General features: G+C 47.6%; 1 protein-coding gene across 4 annotated transcripts in view; it reads left to right on the forward strand.

Annotated features, from left to right (window-relative positions):
* The window catches only part of Sfxn5 (sideroflexin 5), a 138212-nt gene that overhangs the window by 87526 nt on the left and 31840 nt on the right, over nt 1-18846 (forward strand). For 3 of the 4 annotated variants that reach the window (XM_045152718.1, XM_045152720.1, XM_045152719.1), the window contains exon 10: nt 5759-5849. In XM_045152718.1, coding sequence (XP_045008653.1) covers nt 5759-5849 — 91 coding nt within the window. The remainder of the gene's footprint in view (nt 1-5758; nt 5850-18846) is intronic. The other variant, XM_045152721.1, reaches the window with a different exon arrangement.

Raw genomic sequence — 18846 nt, forward strand, 5'->3', positions numbered from 1 at the left:
AGGGGAGGTATACCCATGCCCTTCTGCTCTCTCCAGTGTGGGGAGAGGAGCGCAGTAGCACCTGTAAATTCTTTTGCTTCTTTTGCCGCAAGTGGTTTCTGGGTTGGAAAGGCTAGTATGTAGATCTCACCACCAAATCTGAAGTGTTCCAGAAGCCTGCAGATGGTGACACTGGAAAATCAAACACCAAAAGTATCCCCACATCAAACCTTGGGAAGACAAGTCACTGTCTCCTCCAACATGGAAGGGTTTGATGAAATTGGCTTCCCACCAGGCCTTGAACATGGTTCAGGGGTTAGGAGAGGCCACTGTTGCTAGCAAACAAGCCACTCCGCTGCAGCTGGAGCTACTGGCATTGTGGCCAGTGGCTAACTCTATCCCATCCCCCTTTGCCTGTTTGTTCTTGAGCCCATTCATTACTAACCAATGGGCTGGCTGGGGCTGGAAGACAATTGACCTTCATTGAGGGTCACAAATCTACTTGGTAGCTAAATTTAGTCTACAAATCGGCTCCCTCTGGTGGCCATTTTTGGTACTTCATTAATTCTTTGACCTATCCCCAGCCTCCCAAGAGCCACACAAACCCTTGATCACCCAGGTATATTAACTATCACCCCAGAGTGGACCTAAGCTCTGACCTATGCCACCCTTCTATCCAGCATGCCCCCTCTTCCACTGTTCTTCAGATTTACTCAAACCCCAAGGAAGATGCATTTGAGGCCACATAGCAGCTACAGACACTGCTGTGCATTCAACCCTGTGTTTTATAGCTCTGTGCCTCTGCAGAGCCTTCCTCCCTCTCTGCCTTATTGCATCCTTTGCTCAAAGCTGTGGTGGTCCTTGGGGCCTGCCCGTCCTCCATCAGAGTCGGTGAAATGATCATCTCAGCTGTGCTTCTAGACGCCTGCAAAACTCAGTGTCACTAAGGTGAGCAGCTGTGGCAGGTCTCCTTTGTGATTCTTTGTCTTCCTGCCTCATAAATGACTCATTTGATTGATTCTAGAAGCATTATTAAGCCCCACTCATCTCACTACACTCTGGGAATTCAATGAGGAATTAGAGGTTCAAGAACTTAGCATCCATTTGGAGAGATGGGTTTTCAATAGTCCATATATTAAAAATACTTGATTCAGTCTTTAATTAGATGCATGTATTACTTTGACTCAGAAATGTGTAAGAAGGTAAATAAATCCAGGCTCTCGTAGAAACTGTCAGAGGGATGCCCTGGACCAAGACAAGGCTTAACATTTAGGCTGGAATAAGAGGGCCTGATAGGAGCAGTCCTCTGAAGCCCTGGGATGAGTATGGGGAGAGCTCGCTCATGGAGGGCGCCCCACAGGCTCGCTCAGATTAGTCGTCCCTCCGGGCTCTGACTTGCACACACTGAGAATCTTCTAAACTTCATGAAGCCAGCCAGTATCCATTTTTAGAAGAACACTTTCATGGCTTCTGGAGAGAACTGGGCATAGAAACGGGCATTTGGTTAGGAGGGGGCGCTCATGTGGGGAGGTGCAGCGCAAGCCGAGCAGAGACAGAAGATGCCCAGAAACAGACCAGGTAGCTGTGGGTTGGGTGTCTCCCATATGGCCTTACAAGAATGCTGTCCAGGAAGATCCTGAGGGTTCTGCAAAGGGGAACTGAGCTGGCAGTGGGTGAAGGTGCCAGGGTGAGGGTGAGGCAAAGTAGGCACCCCTTGTTGGAGCGGAGGGCAGCTGTGAGGGCAGTGTGCTGAGGCCGTCATGACAGAGGTCTCCATGGTGGCTGCATGGTCAGCCAGAGTGTAGGGTGCAGCCTAGTAAGGCAGGGCCACTGGAATCAATCCAGCTCACCTTGGGCCACCTTGGAGAACTTAGGCTACAATTGTCCTCGAAAGTTGTTGGTATGAGGACAGCTAATGACACCAAAGGTTTTCTGTCATGGAACTCCCATTCCACATGGTGCTGGCTGTCCTCGTGTCTCACAGAAAGCTGCTTTTTTCAAGCTGACAGCTAGTGGTAACTGGCATGCAGACATGAGTGCACTGCTCCTGGGGAAGGGAAGCAATTGGGATGATGTACCACATGCTTAAGAGGAAAGCGCTAGTAGGGGTTGGGGGGGGGGCTCAGGCGGTAAAAAAGTGCTGCCCTGGACTGGAGAGACGGCTTAGCAATTAAGCGCTTGCCTGTGAAGCCTAAGGACCCCGGTTCGAGGCTCGATTCCCCAGGACCCACGTTAGCCAGATGCACAAGGGGGCGCACGCATCTGGAGTTCATTTGCAGTAGCTGGAGGCCCTGGCACGCCCATTCTCCCTCTTTCTCTATCTGTCTCTTTCTCTCTCTGTCTGTCGCTCTCAAATAAATAAATAAATAATTTTTTTTTTAAGTGCTGCCTTGCCAGCATGAAGAATTCAGTTCCATCTCCAGAACCATAAACATGCCGAATGTGTGCTATAACCCCAGTGCTGGGGAGGCAAAGGCAAGAGGATCCCTGGAGCTCACTGACCAGCCAATCTAACCTGAGCTTCAGGCCAGTGAGAGACCCTGGCTCAAAAAGAGGTGGATAGCATTCCTGAGGAAACACAAGCCAGCTGGTCTTCCAGCCTCCATGTGCATGTACACATGTGTGCATGCAAACCTACACACCTGTGAACAGCTGCATCCACACATGCATGCACACCACACACTCACATACCCAAGAGAGAGAGTGAAGTTTTAGAACTAGCAGGTGCCACATAGATGGGGTGAGATTTAGCAAGGAACATGTACACACCTAAAAGGAGGCCCACATGCCTAAGTACAGGGTGGGGGTTGGGGACCACAAAGTGGGGAGAGGGCCCATGCATAGATGGGTTTTCACTAGGAGACAGTATGGCTACCCTACCAATCAAGCAGCCATGGGCCCAGGGACAAGGGCATTATAGACATGGGGAGGCAAGTGGTCACTTCCTCTCATTCCTCCCCAGGCCCTAGTTTGTCTTACTGCCCCAGTACCTTGATCAGTCATCATGTGGGAAAGATCCAGGGTGGGCTGCCGATCAGGAGTCTGTCTGTTCTGGTTCTTCAAGGCCCTTTGGCCTAGAACATTTGGTGGAGCCCATTAAAATTAAAAATCCAAGTGGCTGGGGGGTTGGAATGCCAACTCATTTTCCCTGGCATGGTAGGTCCTGTTTAAGGGAACCAGCTGGCATTAATGGCACACAACTCATCACGAACAGCAGCTAGCGATCAGAAAAATCAGAGCTAATAATCAGGTTTGGGAAAGATAATGAGATATGGAACAATTGCTGCTGAGGGTCCCCCAGGGTCTGTTTTAACAGCCTCCAAATAAGCTACAAAATAGAAATTAACCAAACAGGGTCTCCTTTTGGACAGAGGGGAAAAACAAACAAGGTAAAGGTTTGTGCATGAATTCCTAGTGTGGCCAAGTCCAAACCCAGGACCTGTGGAAATGAGTGATGCCCTGAAGGAGGACGGGGTCCTTCTAGGACCACTTGCCTCCAAGCCAACTGCCAGGACAGAGCTGCAGACAGGAAGAAAGGAAAGATCAGCCTCCTGTTAACACCAGAAAGGGAGGTCAGAGAGATGAGGCCAAGGATCTTGTTTTCTCTCCTTTCTTCTTCCCCCCTCCCTGGGTTCTCACTTGGGATGGGCCAAACATGCTAGGTTGCCTGTCTAGACCATGGCAGTCTTACCCAGTGGTAAGCATGGCCAACCAGAGAAGGTAGGTACTGCCTCACAGTCACAGGGCAAGTCTCAATGATCTTTATTCTTCCTCACCTGTCCCTACACTCCATCCCTGCCCTTTCCCAAGAAGCTGTTAGCCATGGGGAAGCTCTGAATCCCCTTGTTCCCCTCCTGCATGATTCCTGCTTCCTGTGACTTCAGTACTCCTCATTTTCCCAGGTGTGTACGTGGCTTTGACTCTAGGCCTTCTAGCTGCCAGGGAAGGTGTGGTTGAAAGGCTCCGTCTTTCATTTTCCACTCACCTGGACCCCAGCTCCACGCAGGTCTTTGTCAGGGGTTCTCGTGCAATGCACGCAGTTCTTGTTAATGTGTGAGCGTCGGAGCATTTCTGCAGGAGGCCAGTTACAAAGTAAATAGCCTGTGTTTAGGAGTGAAGCTTTAGAACCAGCAGGCTCTGGGTTCCAACCTTAGCCTTTACCTGCCACATCACAGCTGCCTGTCCTTGGCAAAGTTACTTATCTCCCTAAGCCTACCTCTTATCTGTGAAAAGAGACTTTTGTTAAGATTGGCATGTAGAGGCTGGGGAGATGGCTCGGTGGGTAAAGTGCTTGCCATGCAAGCATGAGGATCTGAGTTCTGGTCCCTAGCACCACCCTGAATGCCAGGTGGGTGTGGTGACTGCCTGAAATCCCAGCATGTGGGACTTAGCAAAGGATGATCCCTGGGGCAAGCTGGCAAGGTAGACTAGGTAACTTGGTGAACCCTAGGCTCAAGTATAAGACCTTGCTTCAGTGAAATAAAGTGGAGAATGATCGAGGAAGACACACAACATCAACCTCCAGCCTCCACACACACACACACATTTTCCCACTCGTGGCACACACATGTGCATACACCACACACAGAGAGATTGCTACATGGTTAAGACACTTGCCTGCAGAGCCTAACTACTGCAGTTTAATTCCTCAGTATCCAAGTAAAACCAGATGTACAAAGTGGCACATGCATTTGGAGTTGGTTTGTAGTGGCTAAAGGCATGCCATTCTCTCTTCTTTCTATTTCTCTCTGCTTACAAATAAATAAATAAAATATTCTAGGACTGACTTAGTGGTTAAGGTGCTTGCCTGCGAAGCCTAAGAACTCATGTTCAAATATCCAGGTTCCACGTAAGCCAGATGCACAGTGACGCAAGCACGCAATGTTACACATGCGCACAAGGGGGCACATAGGTCTGGAGTTTGTTCACAGCAGCTGAAGGCCCTGGCACACCCATTCTCTCTCACTCTTCCTCTTTTTTTTCTCTCTCTCTCAGACATACACACACATAAAATAAATTTAAAAAACAAAGATATTGTAATAAGGACTGAGGGTATAGCTCAGTGTTTGCCCAGCATTCCAGCAGTCCTAAATTCAATCCCCAGCAGCACAAAAGTAAGGCCTGTCATAGGTGAGCGTGTGCTGGATAGCATGTAGGTCTCCCCCGCCTCCTCTCCTATGTCATCACATGTGTCTGTCTGCAGTGTGTGCTTTGCTCTCGCCATACTTTCCCTCTGAATTTTGAAGGGTACAAGAGGCTATTTCTGAGTCACTTCTTGCCAAGAGCTGGGGAGACCTGGACTTGGTGAGCTCCATCTGTGAGCTGTCAGCGCCCGTGACTGCCCTACGGCCACATTTTTACACAGCTATGCTTACTGAAGCCTTTTTATGTTGTTGTTTTTCGAGGTAGGGTCTCACCCTAGCCTGGCTGACCTGGAATTCACTATGGAGTCTCAGGCTGGCCTCAAACTCACAGCAACCCCCCTGCCTCTGTCTCCAGAATACTGGCATTAAGGTATGCGCCACCACACTGGGTAGAGAGAGAATGGATACACCAGGGCCTCTAGCTGCTGCAGATGCTCTACATGCATGCGCCACTTGAGGCATCTGGCTTTACGTGGGTATTGGGGAGTCAAACTTGGGTCATTAGGCTTTCTGGGCAAGTGCCTTAACTATTCAGCCATCTCTCCAGCCCTTACTGAGGCCTCCGTCCAGTTCCACCCTCCCCTCTCAGGAACCCCTACAGCAATGCACCTTTTCTGTTCTCCTTTTTTTCCTAGGTGGGCCTTAATGTGCTGGTTCAGAAAGCCAACAAGTTCACTCCAGCCACCCGCCTTCTCGTGCAGAGATTCGTGCCCTTCCCTGCTGTAGGTAAGATCTGTGAGGCACACAGAGAAGCAAGTGTCAGATGTTGGGAGGGGGCAGGGGCTCCCAGACTTCTGGATAGATGGTGACTCTCTCACACCATACCCCACTGATGCCTGTGGGCTCTCAGATGGTACATCTAGAGCAAAATGTGTACAAATTAGAAGAAAGAATACTGGGCCACTGGCCAGCTCATGCTACATTCAGCTTTTAGCACAGAGATGGCATTATTTGTTTTTTTGAGACAGGGCCTCACTCTGACTCAGGCTGGCCTGGAACTCATTATGAAACTCACAGCAATCCTCCTACCTCACATTTCCTAGTGTTGGTATTGCAGTCATGAGCCACCACACCAGGCTTAGCAGAGAGATTCTTAACCTGGGTCCCGGGGCCCACAAGGGTCAGCACACAGCACAGCAGATCCTGTGTACTGGGAAAAACAATCAGACTAAACTTTAACTGAAATTTAACATTCCTTCTATAGTGAGTATCCCTTGCAAACTACAGTGAGAAATAGGACTGTGACTTTGCTACCAAGAGAAACCAGATACTTTCATGTCACATTACAGTTGTTACCCAAAGAAATTAAAAATATTACTTCTGGGCTGGAGAGGTGGCTTAGCAGTTAAGGCTCTTCTTGCCTGCAAAGCCAAAGGACCCAGGTTTGATTCCCCAGGACCCATGTAAGCCAGATGCACAAGGTGGCACATACATCTGGAGTCTGCAGAGGCTGAAGGTCCTGGTGTGTCCATTCACTGTCTATCTCTCTCAAATAAATAAATAAAAATTAAAAAACACATTTAAAAATATTGTTTCTAAGATGGGTATGGTGGCATACACCTTTAATCCCAGCACCTGGGAGGCAGAGGTAGGAAGATGGCTGTGAGTTTGAGGCCAACTTGAGACTTAATAGTGAATTTCAGGTCAGCCTGGAATAAATAGGGTGAGACCCTACCTCAAAAACCCAAGCAAATATTGCTTCTGTTCAATTCTAGTCCAAAGTGATCACATCAACTACTGGATCTTTTTTCTTTTTTTGGTTTTTCAAGGTAGGGTTTCACTCTAGCTCAGGCTGACCTGGAATTTACTATGTAATCTCAGGGTGGCCTCGAATTCATGGTGATCCTCCTACCTCTGCCTCCCAAGTGCTGGGATTAAAGGCATGTGTCTGGTTTAGATCTTATTTTTAATTCATTAGTTAAAAGACACATTTATTAACAGGGCATGGTGTTGCATGCCTGTAATTCTAGCACTTGAGAGTGAGGCAGGAGGATCAGGAGTCCAAGGCAAGTTTCAACCACCTAGAGGTCAAGGTCAGCCTGGGTCTTAAAACTCTATCTCAGAAAAAAAAAACAAAACATCTATTACTAAATCACAATTAATTTGTTTTAATATAATCCCTTTATAATCCTTTAAATTTTGTCTTGTGTATTTAGAAACATTAATCCAAGAGGGATGTGTAGACTTCACCTATCATACAGGTTCCTGGCACAGAAAAGGGTTGAAGCTTTTGCTGGGTCCTCGGGATTCCACAGTCACCGCCTGGCTCTTCAGAAGCTCACTGTGTCTAGGGAGAGGAACACCATAGAGGAGCAGCTTTCAGAAAGAAAGAAGTAATATCATGGGGCTGGGAAGGTGGTTTAGTTGGTAAAGTACAAGCATGAGGGTTGGAGTTTGGATCTCCTGTGCTGGGCATGGTGGTACATAATCCCAGCACTGGGGCGGCGGAGACAGGAGGAACCCTGGGGCTCACTGACCAGCCAGTCTAAATAAATCAGTGAGCTCCAGGTTCTGTGAGAGACCTGGTTTCAAATAAGTCAGCTGTGGGCTGGGGAGATGGCTAAGTGTGTTAAGCATTTGCCACATAAGTATGAGGATGGGAACACAGATTCCCAGCACTCATATTAAACACCAGATGGGCATGGCGGCCTGCTTGTAATCACAGCACTCGGTAGGTGAAGACAGGCTCTCTGGGGCAAGCTGGCTAGCTAGACTAGCCAAATCAGCAGATCTGGGTCTAGCTGAGAGACCCTGTCTTAGTAAATAAGGTGGAAAGCAACTGAGGAAGACAGTTGACGTCAACCTCTGGCCTCTACACACACGCATGCACGCATACACACACACATACACACATGCACACACATACACACACATGCACACATACATATATCCATACAGACACACACATGCACACAGATACAAATGCACACATACATGCACACACACACAGGAACACATACATAAAATTAATACTATTAAGTATAGCACAAAGCAGAAAAAAGTATATGCAAATGTTAGAACCCTAAACCAGAGTCCCATGTTTGCCAGAGAACAAAGGTGGGGGCTGGCCCAGCACAGAGTCTGAGGTATCATAACCTCCCTATTGTTGGGGTTCTGTCTGAAGAGTTGAGTGAGACCCAGGTGCACTGCCCTAACCAGACCATCACTTCCAGGCCTCAGCTTTCCTGTGTGTGAAATGAGCCCACAGACCAGACCCCATGACAGGAAAGAGCTTCAGAGTACCTACGCAGACCCTGTGAGAAGGAGGGAGATCAGAGGAGATTGGGTGAGGGGTAGCCTCACCTCCTCCATGGCCCAGAGGCTAATAAACTTCCACAACCTCAGCCAGCCAAGATAATTGCTATGGTAACTCCATGCTTTTAATGAACTCAGCTATTTCTGCCATGGGCCATTAATGGAGTAATTCTTTACATCTGACTTTGTTATGGGGCCTAGTTGAACAAATGTGGCTGCCCAGCTAGTGTTTGTGGCCACTGGGGCTGGAGGGTCAGAGGCAGCCTGAGAAAGGGCAGCTCTCAGCTGCCCAGAACTGGATTTGAGGCTCCATCCAGATGTAATCAGTCCTTGAGTCAAGCTTCAGATAAGAATTTTGCCAGGGGCCTGTTCCAGCCCTTCCTACCTGCCATCTTGCTGTGTGACCTTGAGCTCGTCTTAACCTCTCTGGGAGTCCTTCAGCCGAGTCTCTTCCTCTGTTGTGAGACTTTCTGACCTGCTCCTCTTGGCTCCAGCCTGATTCCCACCCTTCATCTTCTCACTGTGACTTTCTCAAGTTGTACAGCTTGACTTGCAAACTGATAGTCTTTCTCCAGGACCATGAGAGAAATGGGCCCATCTCACACACCCCTGCTCAGTGCCTCACAGCGCGGTGTGCCATGAACGCCATCATCCCATCCCTGGACTTGTCCCCAAGGTGCCTCAGCTGGGATAGAGCATCTCTATTCTGTAGGCTCAGACACCCCCCCCCCCAGCTTTCCACAACAGGCTGGCCACTGTTAGAGGCTGCAGAGAAGCTTTCTTAGGACCTGCATCACCTCGTAAAGGGGCACTGGCACGAGGGAAGGACAGGTCAGGGTAAGTGGACAGAGGCAGGTGGAAGTGCACGCGTCCAGCCCTGTCATCGTGCGGCATGGGACGCTGCATGGGTGATGGAGTTCAGAAAGGGCACCTGCCCCACTCTCCTGGGCAGGCAGGGAATAAGGAGGCTCCCAGAACTGGCTGTTCTCTCCACTGTTCTGGCTAAGTCCTCCAAGCCCTTCTGGTCCCCTGCCCTGCTGAGCCCAAAGTCTGGGTGTCAGAGAGCTGTCTCTTCTTTGAGCTTGTACTGTGGGAAGAGCCTAAGATCCCCTGACCCAGAATATCTAGTCCCTCTGCCTAACACCCTTCTCAGGCCTCATTTGACCCCCTGAGGTTACCTTTCCTCAGTCACGTCAACAGTCCTTGAAGGCCTGCCCTGGGTTTGCAGAGCCCAGAACTTTCCGGGCTGGAGTTATACTGAACTAACAAGAGCCCAAGCCTTCTAGCCCCACCCAGGGGTAGTCAAGCCAGTGTGGAACCCCAGCTTTCCCTCCATAGCTTTCTGTGAAGGATGTGTCAGAGGTGGCCAGGTCACTGTGTCTTGCCTCCCTCCCCGCTTTTAAACTAGGGTTGTGTATACACATGTGTGCATATGTGTAAAGACCTGGGAAGCCCTGGATGCTCTCTGCAGCCGCATGTCTCCTTCAAGGTGGCTTCCAGGCTTCCTCTGTCCTGGTCGAGAGCAGCAGTCATGTGGGAGATCTTGGTTTCTATTTATACACCAAGTTGGTAGGAGACGGTGAGACCGGGAGCATGTGTGCTGGCATCAGAATCGATTGGGGACTGGTAATTAATTTGTTTAGACCTTAATTAATTCTCTAGTTCTTTCTTATTTGTGGACTGTCATGCTTAATTGTGTTCAGGAGCTCGAGCTGGGAGCAGGCCCTTTGTTAATTGATGTGTGGCTGCTGGGAGGTGGAAGTTAATGGTTTAGGAAGCTGGACATACAGTGTCATTAAAGGTCAACAGAGGAAGCACTGGAAAACTGCACACCCCTGGGGTCCAGCCTCTAGTCTCCACTCTAGGGGAGGCAGGCTTCAGGAACAGTCTTTCAGTGCAGCCTTGGATGAAAGGGTACCAGGAGATGCCAGCCGCAGGAGGGACAAATGCTGGTCCCACAAGGGACATTGTCAGACAATAGACATGCTTGTAGTCATGGATAGGTGGAGCAAGGAGATCTACAGATGTGGCAGTAGCAGGGGTCACCTCAGCACATCTTTAAAGGTAGCTCTCCCCACTGCATGTAAGTACAGACAGGAAGCCCTGCCTGGCTGGACCCATGAGGAAGCAGCTGTGCCGTAAGTAAGCCAGTGATTTCAAGCCCTGAGCTTCCCGCACGGACCAGAAATGATAGCCTCGGGGCATCCCATGTCATCTCCAGTGGGCAGGCAACTGTCATGAAAAAAAAATCTCTTTGCCGAAGTGGCACGTGAGTCTGAAGTTCGTTTGTAGCAGCAAGAGACCCCGGCTCACCATATTCATTCTCTCTCTCTCTGTTTCTCTCTCTCTCTCTCTCTCTCTCTCTCTCTCTCTCTCTCACACACACACATACACACACACACACACACACACACAGATAGATTGTCTGGATAGTCTTCAGGGGTCTCCTGTTCCTTCACACACAGTGAGCCCCACTTCTATTCCCCTTGGCCCCCCCGGTCACATGGGTCTTCATGTTGTTGACTCCTTCACGCCAGTGTCCCTCCTTTGAGCAAGGCCACCCTCAAAGTACAGCTCCCCGCGCCGCTGTTCCACTGTCTTGTGTCCTCTTCACGTCTTCTCTCCGAGGCTATAGGCACACGGCTCCGCTGGCCTGGATGCTTGCTGTTCTCTACTCCTCAGCCCCAGCTGCCAGGCTTTTGCACTTTAGTTCAAGACACTATCTCCTCTGGGTGGCCCACTCTGGAAGTCCCAGTCAGGATTAGATTGCAGAGCACCCTGTGTCCCTGCATCTGCCTAGAATGCCTGTTTAAGTTCAAATTTGCCTCCCAAGATTTTTGGGGTCACCAGGCCCCTCAGCCTGGCTCAGTCAGGGCTTATATTAGTTACTTTCTTGTTGCTGTGATCAAGTACCTTATGGAAGCAACTTAAGGGAGGAAGGGGTGGTATGTTTAACTTGCAGCCTCAGTTCAGCCCGACACAAAATTGTAAGCTACTTAAAATATTATGAGATTTTTTTTTCCAGTAACTCAGTTGTGCAGTTCTTGAGCTCGACCTTTGTAGATGACAGTTCTCATGTGGCAATGTCAAAGGGTGGTCCATGCCTAGACAGTTTAAGAAGGGGTGCAATCCATCATGACAGGGAAGGGATGGCAGGAGGAGCATGAGGCAGCAGGTCATGTTTTGTCCTCAGTCAAGAAACAGAGAGATGAATATTGGTGCTCCTGGTTAATCTAGTACCAAACCTTGCCCCCAGGGGATAGTGCATACCTTCAGGATGGGTCTTCCCTCCTCAGTTAAACCTCTGTGGTAACACCCCAACAGATGGGCCCAGAGGTTGTCTCTACAGGGATTCTAAATCCAGTCAGGTTGACAATAGAGATTAACTATCATAAAGTTCAACATGGGTTTATTCAATGATCGAACAAGGACCTAGGGCACAAAAGATCTGGGATTGGGTACTAGAAGTGAAACTCTACCCTGATGACATTGGCAATGAGATTCTGGTTTTGGGTTGTTTTTTTTTTTATTATTAGTTTTGTATATAGTGTGGAAATTCTGTTTTTGAATGATCTGGGTTTTTGTACAAGCTCACACTACCACCCTGGTGCACTTTTTGAGTCAGTAGGCTCTGGCAGTGGTGAGTGTATCTCTGTCAGGTGGGATCCTGCTATTGCTAAGCTAAGCTAAACTTTCAGGGTATCCCAACACTGCATAGCCTTCAGCAGCCATTAGTCCTGCTCCAGCTTGGCTCCATCCACCTGCTCCAGCCAGAATGGCAAAGGGTGGCAAGAACCAGAGATGGCAGCTGGACATGGTGGCTCATGCCTGTAACCTTAGCACTTGGAAGCCACAGGCAGGAGGATCAGAAGTTTGAGGCCATCCTTAGCTACATAGTGAGTTATAAGCCAGTGTGGGCTACATGAAACCCTATCTCAAAACCAGACAGACAGACCAAACACACACACACACACACACAAAAATGACACATTCCTGACATTGGAGAGCATCAGTTTGGGACCAAGGGTTGATCACATGATCAAACTGGCACAAAAAGCTAATGTTCCAGTGACAAGTGCTATAACACTTCATAGAGGCTGGAGATATAGAACAGTGGGCTGGCATGCCCAGGGTCCAATCCCCATTACCACAGAAGATAAGGAGAAAGTCCATTAGACATTATATCTAAATCATCATCTAATACATCCTACATTTTAGGAGTCTGATCTAAGCTAAATGATTTGGGGAGAATGTGTCTTTTGTTTTGTTTTTTGTTTTTCAAGGTACGGTGTCACTCTCTCGCTCTGACTATGTCTATTTTAAAAGAGAAAGGTTACTGGACCTCCATCACAGGGATGCATGGGCAAAGCAGCAATTTGGAGGGGCCACAGAAAGACTCATTTCAGAGCTTGCTGAGAGAATGGGCTAAGGGCCAGGATTGGAGCTGCCTCAGAATTATTAGCATGGGTCCCCAGCATGCCCCCAGGCCCCAGAAGTCATGAACTGTGGTCCAAATGGTTCCAGGGATGTGGCCCGGAGCTCTGACTTCAGTTTCATCCCTTTAGTTATTTCATGACTGCCTTGGATAAAAGAGGCCTATGCCTCACATTCAAGGAACAGGGACACTAGCCTGGAAGAGCTGTGAATTCATGAGCCTGGGAGTGTAAGATCTGATGAGATCTGTAGAAGTGGACTGAAGAGAACCCCCAAGGCTTTGTAAGGAGTGCTATTCCAAAAGAAAAAGAAAGAAAGAAAAAGAAATAGTTGACAAATATTAAGTTGCTGAGATCCTAGAGGTTGAAGGTTTCATGGACTCTGCTCAGAATGGTTCAGTCCTGTGATTTGTGGTTCCAAGAGGCTCCCTCAGGTTTCCCATATAAAGACAGTATCCAGAACCAAGGCATCCCATAGGTATTTGATAATTATTCACTGAATGAATTACCTCCAACTCAGAGATTTTATCATTCCTAAAGTCCAGAAGGTAGAGAGACCCACAGAAAATGGGGAAACAGCAGGCAGGAGGAACAATGATGGTGAAGGCACAGGGGCCGGGGTCTGTGAGGCAGTGGAGAGGGCACCTTGCGGCCTTGGGCTGAGCTTAGGGACTGAGCTTTATGTCACTGCTGGTGGGGAACCACTGCAGTCTCCTGCCAGAGGAGTACTGTAGCAGCCCTTTCTAGGAAAAGACTCCAAAATTCAGAGTCAGCCTATGCTAGAATTTACATGCTGATTTTTTTTTTTTCCATTCACAAGTTCCAAGACCCGGGTCTGTGACACTTCAGAAGAGTTGTGAAACTCTCCCCCAATTCTCAAGCTATTTAAAAGAAAAATTTAGCCAGGTGTGGTGGCGTACACCTTTAATTCCAGCACTCAGGAGGCAGAGGTAGGAGGATCACTGTGAGTTCGAGGCCAACCTGGGACTACATAGTGAATTCCAGGTCAGCTTGGGCTAGAGCAAGACCCTACCTCAAAAACAACAACAAAAAGTTGCTCAAGTAAGAGAAAACTCTGCCATTTGGTGCTGCTGCTAAGATCATATTAGGAAGTACTGTGAAATTGAGCAAAGATTAGTGTACACATCCTCCTTGATAAGCCTCGCTCCTGCCAGGGTAGAGGAGCTGTGCTTGTGATCGGCACAAGAGAACATGGGAGGGTCAAGGTGGTGCTGCGCATGTGCGTGCCTGAGGGCCTCACTCCAGTGGTTGCCTCGAGAAAGGGTCAACCAGGGTCGGCAGGAGAGTCACATTTGTAGACCTGCTGTTTCACACAATTTGTGCTGTTTCCTGTGTGCACATATTGCCTGCAAATGGTGATGGCGGGGGGGCGGGGGGCAACCATTGCCTCATCCCTGCAGATGAGGAAGTGGAGTCTGCAAAAACGGGGAGCCAAGTCCTCCTCGAGTGAAACATGGGGTAAGAGAACTAGTCTTTTGGTTACTACTTCAATACTTTGTTTGCTTAGTGAAAATGGCTGTATTCTTTCTGATGACATACGGTTGCATACTTTTTCCTCCAGACACAAATTTGTCTGTATCCCTCTAAATTCAAGTAAACATCTAAAGATGTATGGATTTCTGCTTATTTATTTTGTCCATATAAATCAAGTAAAATTGGGGTCAAGCCAAGCACGGTGGTGCACACCTTTAATCCCAACACTCAGGAGGCAGAGGCAGGAGGATCACCATGAATGAGTTCAAGGTTAGCCTAGGACTATAGAGTGAATTCCAGGTCCATCTGGGCAAGAGTGAGACCCTACTAGGAAAAAAAAGGGGGGATGGAGATCAAATACAAACACTATTCTCTAAACTACTTTTTGTCCTCACAATAAATTTTGAACATCTTTATTTTTGAGAGTCTAATATAGCCTAGGCTGATCTTGAATTCAGTTTGTAGCTGAGGATGACTTAGAACTCCTGATCTTCCTGCTTCTACCTCCCAAGTGCTAAAATCACAAGTGTGGGCCACTACACAGAGTAAATTTTGGACATTTTTCCATGGAAGTCATAAAATTCTTAGTTCAAAAACTATGTGTGTATGTGTGTGTGTATGTGATTATTGAGTGGGTATATGTCTGCGTGTGTACATGTGGAGGTCAGAGGGAAACCTTGGCTGTCAGTCCTTTCCTTCCACTTTGAGCAAGGGCTTCTTGTTCTTAGCTAGCTGGCTCATGAGATTCCAGGTGGGCTCCTGTCTCGGCCTCCCATTTCATTATAGGAACACTTAGATTACAGGCACATACCACTGCCTGCTTTCAAAAAACATTTAACCCAAGCATGGTGGCACACACCTTTAATCCCTGCACTCAGGCAGAGGTAGGAGGATTGCAGTGAGTTCAAGGCCTCCCTAAGATTACATAGTGAATTCCAGGTCAGCCTGGGCTAGAGCAAGGCCCTAACTTGAAAAAATAAAAAAGAATTTTAAAAATTTGTGATATATTTATTTGCCTGGGTAGGGCACACCAAGGTCTTTTGCCACTGCAAATGAATGTCTGTCGAGTTTTATGTGGATATCTGGGGAATTGAGCCTGGGCCAGCAAGATTTGCAAGCATGTGCTTTTAACTGCTAAGCCATCTCCCTGCCCTCTGCTTCCTGGTTATGTGGGCCTGAGGATCCAAACTCCAGTCATCATGATTGCCCAGAAAGTGCTTTTACCCACTGTGTCATCTTCCCAGCCCTAAAATCACTTCTCCTTTTTAAGAGACTGTAAGTTGCAACAGTTCATTCTGTAACCATTTTAGTTTTTATTTTAAAATATAGCCATGTGTGTTAGTACACACTGTAATCCTAGCACTTGGAAGGAAAGGATAGGAGGGTCACCAATCTGAAGCCAGCCTGGGCTACACTGTAAATTCCTGGCTGGCCTGGGGTACATTGAGACTCTGTCTCAAAAAAATAAATAGGGGCTGGTAAGGTGGCTCACGTGGTAAAGTGTTTGCTATGCAAGCATGAGGACCTGAGTTCAGATCCTAGCAGCTATGTAAAAGCTAGCTGTGGCGGCACACTCCTGTAATCCCTGCGCTGGGAAGGCAGAGCAAGAGGATCCCAGGACTTGCTGGCTTGCTAGTCTAGCTAAATTGGTGAGTTTCAGGTTCAGTAAGAGACCCTGTCTGAAAAATTAAGGTGGAAAACAATTTGAGGAAGACAGCCATCTTCAACCTCTGTTGCTGTTATCTTCTCGTTGCCGAGATAAAACACCTGCTGAAGAGCAGCAGATGGAGGAGAGGGTTTATTTATCCTACAGTCTCAGGGGAAGCTCCATGATGGAGGGGAAATTATAGCATGAGCAGAGGCTGGATGTCACCTCTGCCACAGCAGGTGGAAACAGCAGCAAGAGAGTGAACAGATCTCTGGCAAGGGGTAGCTGAGCTCCTAATGCCCCTAAGACTGCCCAAAACAACACCCCTCCTCCATCAAGGCTCCATCTCCTAAATTGCCACCAGATGGGGGACATCTGATTCAAACCACCCCTTACCTGCACACACATGTCTACAGATACCTTCTATACATATGAACATCCATATATACATGCATGCATATCACACACATATACTCGTGCAAAACATTAAAAAATGAAGGCTAGAGAGATAGCTTAGTGGTTAAGTCATTCGCCTGTAAAGCCTAAGGACCCAGGTTTGATTCCCCAGTATCCACGTAAACCAGATGCACAAGGTGGCACATGCATCTGGAGTTCATTTGCAGTGGCTGGAGGCCCTAGTACACCTGTTCTCTCTCTCCCTCTTAAATAAATAAGTAAAATAATATTAAAAAATAAGTTGAGCTGGAGAGATAGCTTAGTTGTTAAGTTGCCTGAGAAGCCTAAGGACTCAGGTTCAATTCCCCAGTACCCACACAATCCAGATGTACAAGGTGGAGCATGTATGTGGAGTTTGTTTGCAGTAGCTGGAGGCCCTGGCGTGCCCATTCTCTCTCTCCCCTTGCCTATTCTTTCTCACACACAAATAAAATTTAGAAATAAAGAATGAAATATTTAAAATACAAAGAGAATTGAGGAAACAAAAATAAAATATGTTGGGCGTGGTGGCGCACACCTTTAATCCTAGCGCTCAGCACTCAGGAGGCAGAGACAGGAGGATTGCTCTGAGTTTGAGGCCAGCCTGGGACTACCGAGTCAATTCCAGGTCAGCCTGTGCTAGAGTGAGAGCCTACCTCAAAAAAAGACAAGAAAATAAATAAAATGTTAGATCCACGTGAAGCCCCCATGCCCTTGTTGTGCGTGATTGGAGTCTCCTCCCCCAGGAAGTGAGGTCCACCGGCAGCAGGCTGTCCCTGTGGAGACTTTGTTTCATCATAGTGTAGTGACCAGGAGTCCTTGTGTGTGTGTGTGTGCACACGTGCGTGTGCGCGCCTGCTTCCAGGGGACTCTCTGTCTCCCCACCTAGTAGGCACGGGCTAGAATTACAGACACCTGCATTAGTGTGTCCAGCTTTGTGTGGATTCTGGGACCCTAATTCAGGCACCCACGCCTGTGTGGCAAGTGCTTTATCCACTGAGCCAGCTCCCCAGCTCATCCATGTCTTTCTGCAAGTTGCTCTTCATTATGGTTTTGAAATTCTTCTGTGTTAATCCATATGCATCTCTTTCAGCTGCTTAGGCACTACACAATGTGACTGTCTATTAATCGAAGGTGTTCAGATTATGATTGTAATATCCTTTAGTTAAATTGTTCCCTCGGGTATGAAGTGACTCTGCCTCTCTGTTTTCTTGAGGTAGGGTCTTGCTCTAGCTCCGTCTGTCCTGGACCTCACTGTGTAGTCTCAGGCTGGCCTCAAACTCCAGCAATTCTCCTTCCTACCTCAGCCTCACAAGTGCTGGGATTAAAATTGTGCTCCACCACATCTGGCAAGAATCTTTTCCTAACTTTATTGAATAGTTCAGTTTCCAGGTAGAAGGAAGGATATCCCTATTTCATGTCAGTTACAAAAATAAGTTCCAAGATAGATTAAAGACCTTATTATAAAATGTAAGCATTTTAAACTTTTTGAAGAAAATATACATGAACATTTAGAGTTTTTTAATATTTTATTTACTTGAGAGAGAGAGAAAGGAAGATAGAGAGAATGGTCATGCCAGGGTGTCTTGCTCCTGCAAATGAACTCCAGATGCATATGTCACTGTGCATCTGGCTTTACACAGGTACTGGGGACTCAAACACTGGTCCTTAGGCTTTGCCATCAATCACTCAGCCATCTATCCAGCCCTGGAGTTGTTTTTGAGATGGCCTTTCAGGTAGTCAAGGATGCCCTGAACTGAATCCTGCCTCCATCTCCCAAGTGTTAGCATAACAAGAATGTACCCACCACACCTGGCTCAGTAGAGTTTCTTGATGGCATAAAGAGTAAATATCAGAAAGGAAAGATGTGTATGTGTGTACAAATTAAACCATTTGACAGACGACATCATCTACAATGTAGGAGAGTCAAGCCACAGTCTGGGAACAGCCATGTGTAAACCATTCAACCAATAGGATTAGTTTCCAAAACATATAAAGAGCTCTTGCAAATTGATTTTTTTCTTAGATTCAGAAGTCTGTCTTTGACTATTCATAAGATTGAGTTCATGTTTATCGGGCTTTTTATATTCATATTTCATGAATTTTCTACTCTTATTTTTGTGATTTTTTTGATCAGTGAATCTTTTTCTTAATAATTTTCAAAGCTCTTTATTTACTGTCTGAATGTTTTTTGGCTGCAAGCAGACAGGCTCAAAGTGGGATTTATAGAAGGGGTGTCTCGGGTGATACACCCAGGCCTCCCTCCCTCTGTTTCACCTTCGCCAGCTGCCCGTGGGCTCCACCTTCAAGTTAGTCCCACCATGGTCAAGATGGCAGCAGCAGCTCCAGCTATCACCTCCCACCCAGTATGTCCAGAAGGCAAGAGACTCTCTCTCTTGTCTGCCACTCCTAAGATGGGAGATGGCATTTCCCAGGAACCCCAGAAGACACTGGCTAG

Source organism: Jaculus jaculus, chromosome 6 (assembly GCF_020740685.1).
Source record: "Jaculus jaculus isolate mJacJac1 chromosome 6, mJacJac1.mat.Y.cur, whole genome shotgun sequence".
NCBI classification, from domain to species: domain Eukaryota; kingdom Metazoa; phylum Chordata; class Mammalia; order Rodentia; family Dipodidae; genus Jaculus; species Jaculus jaculus.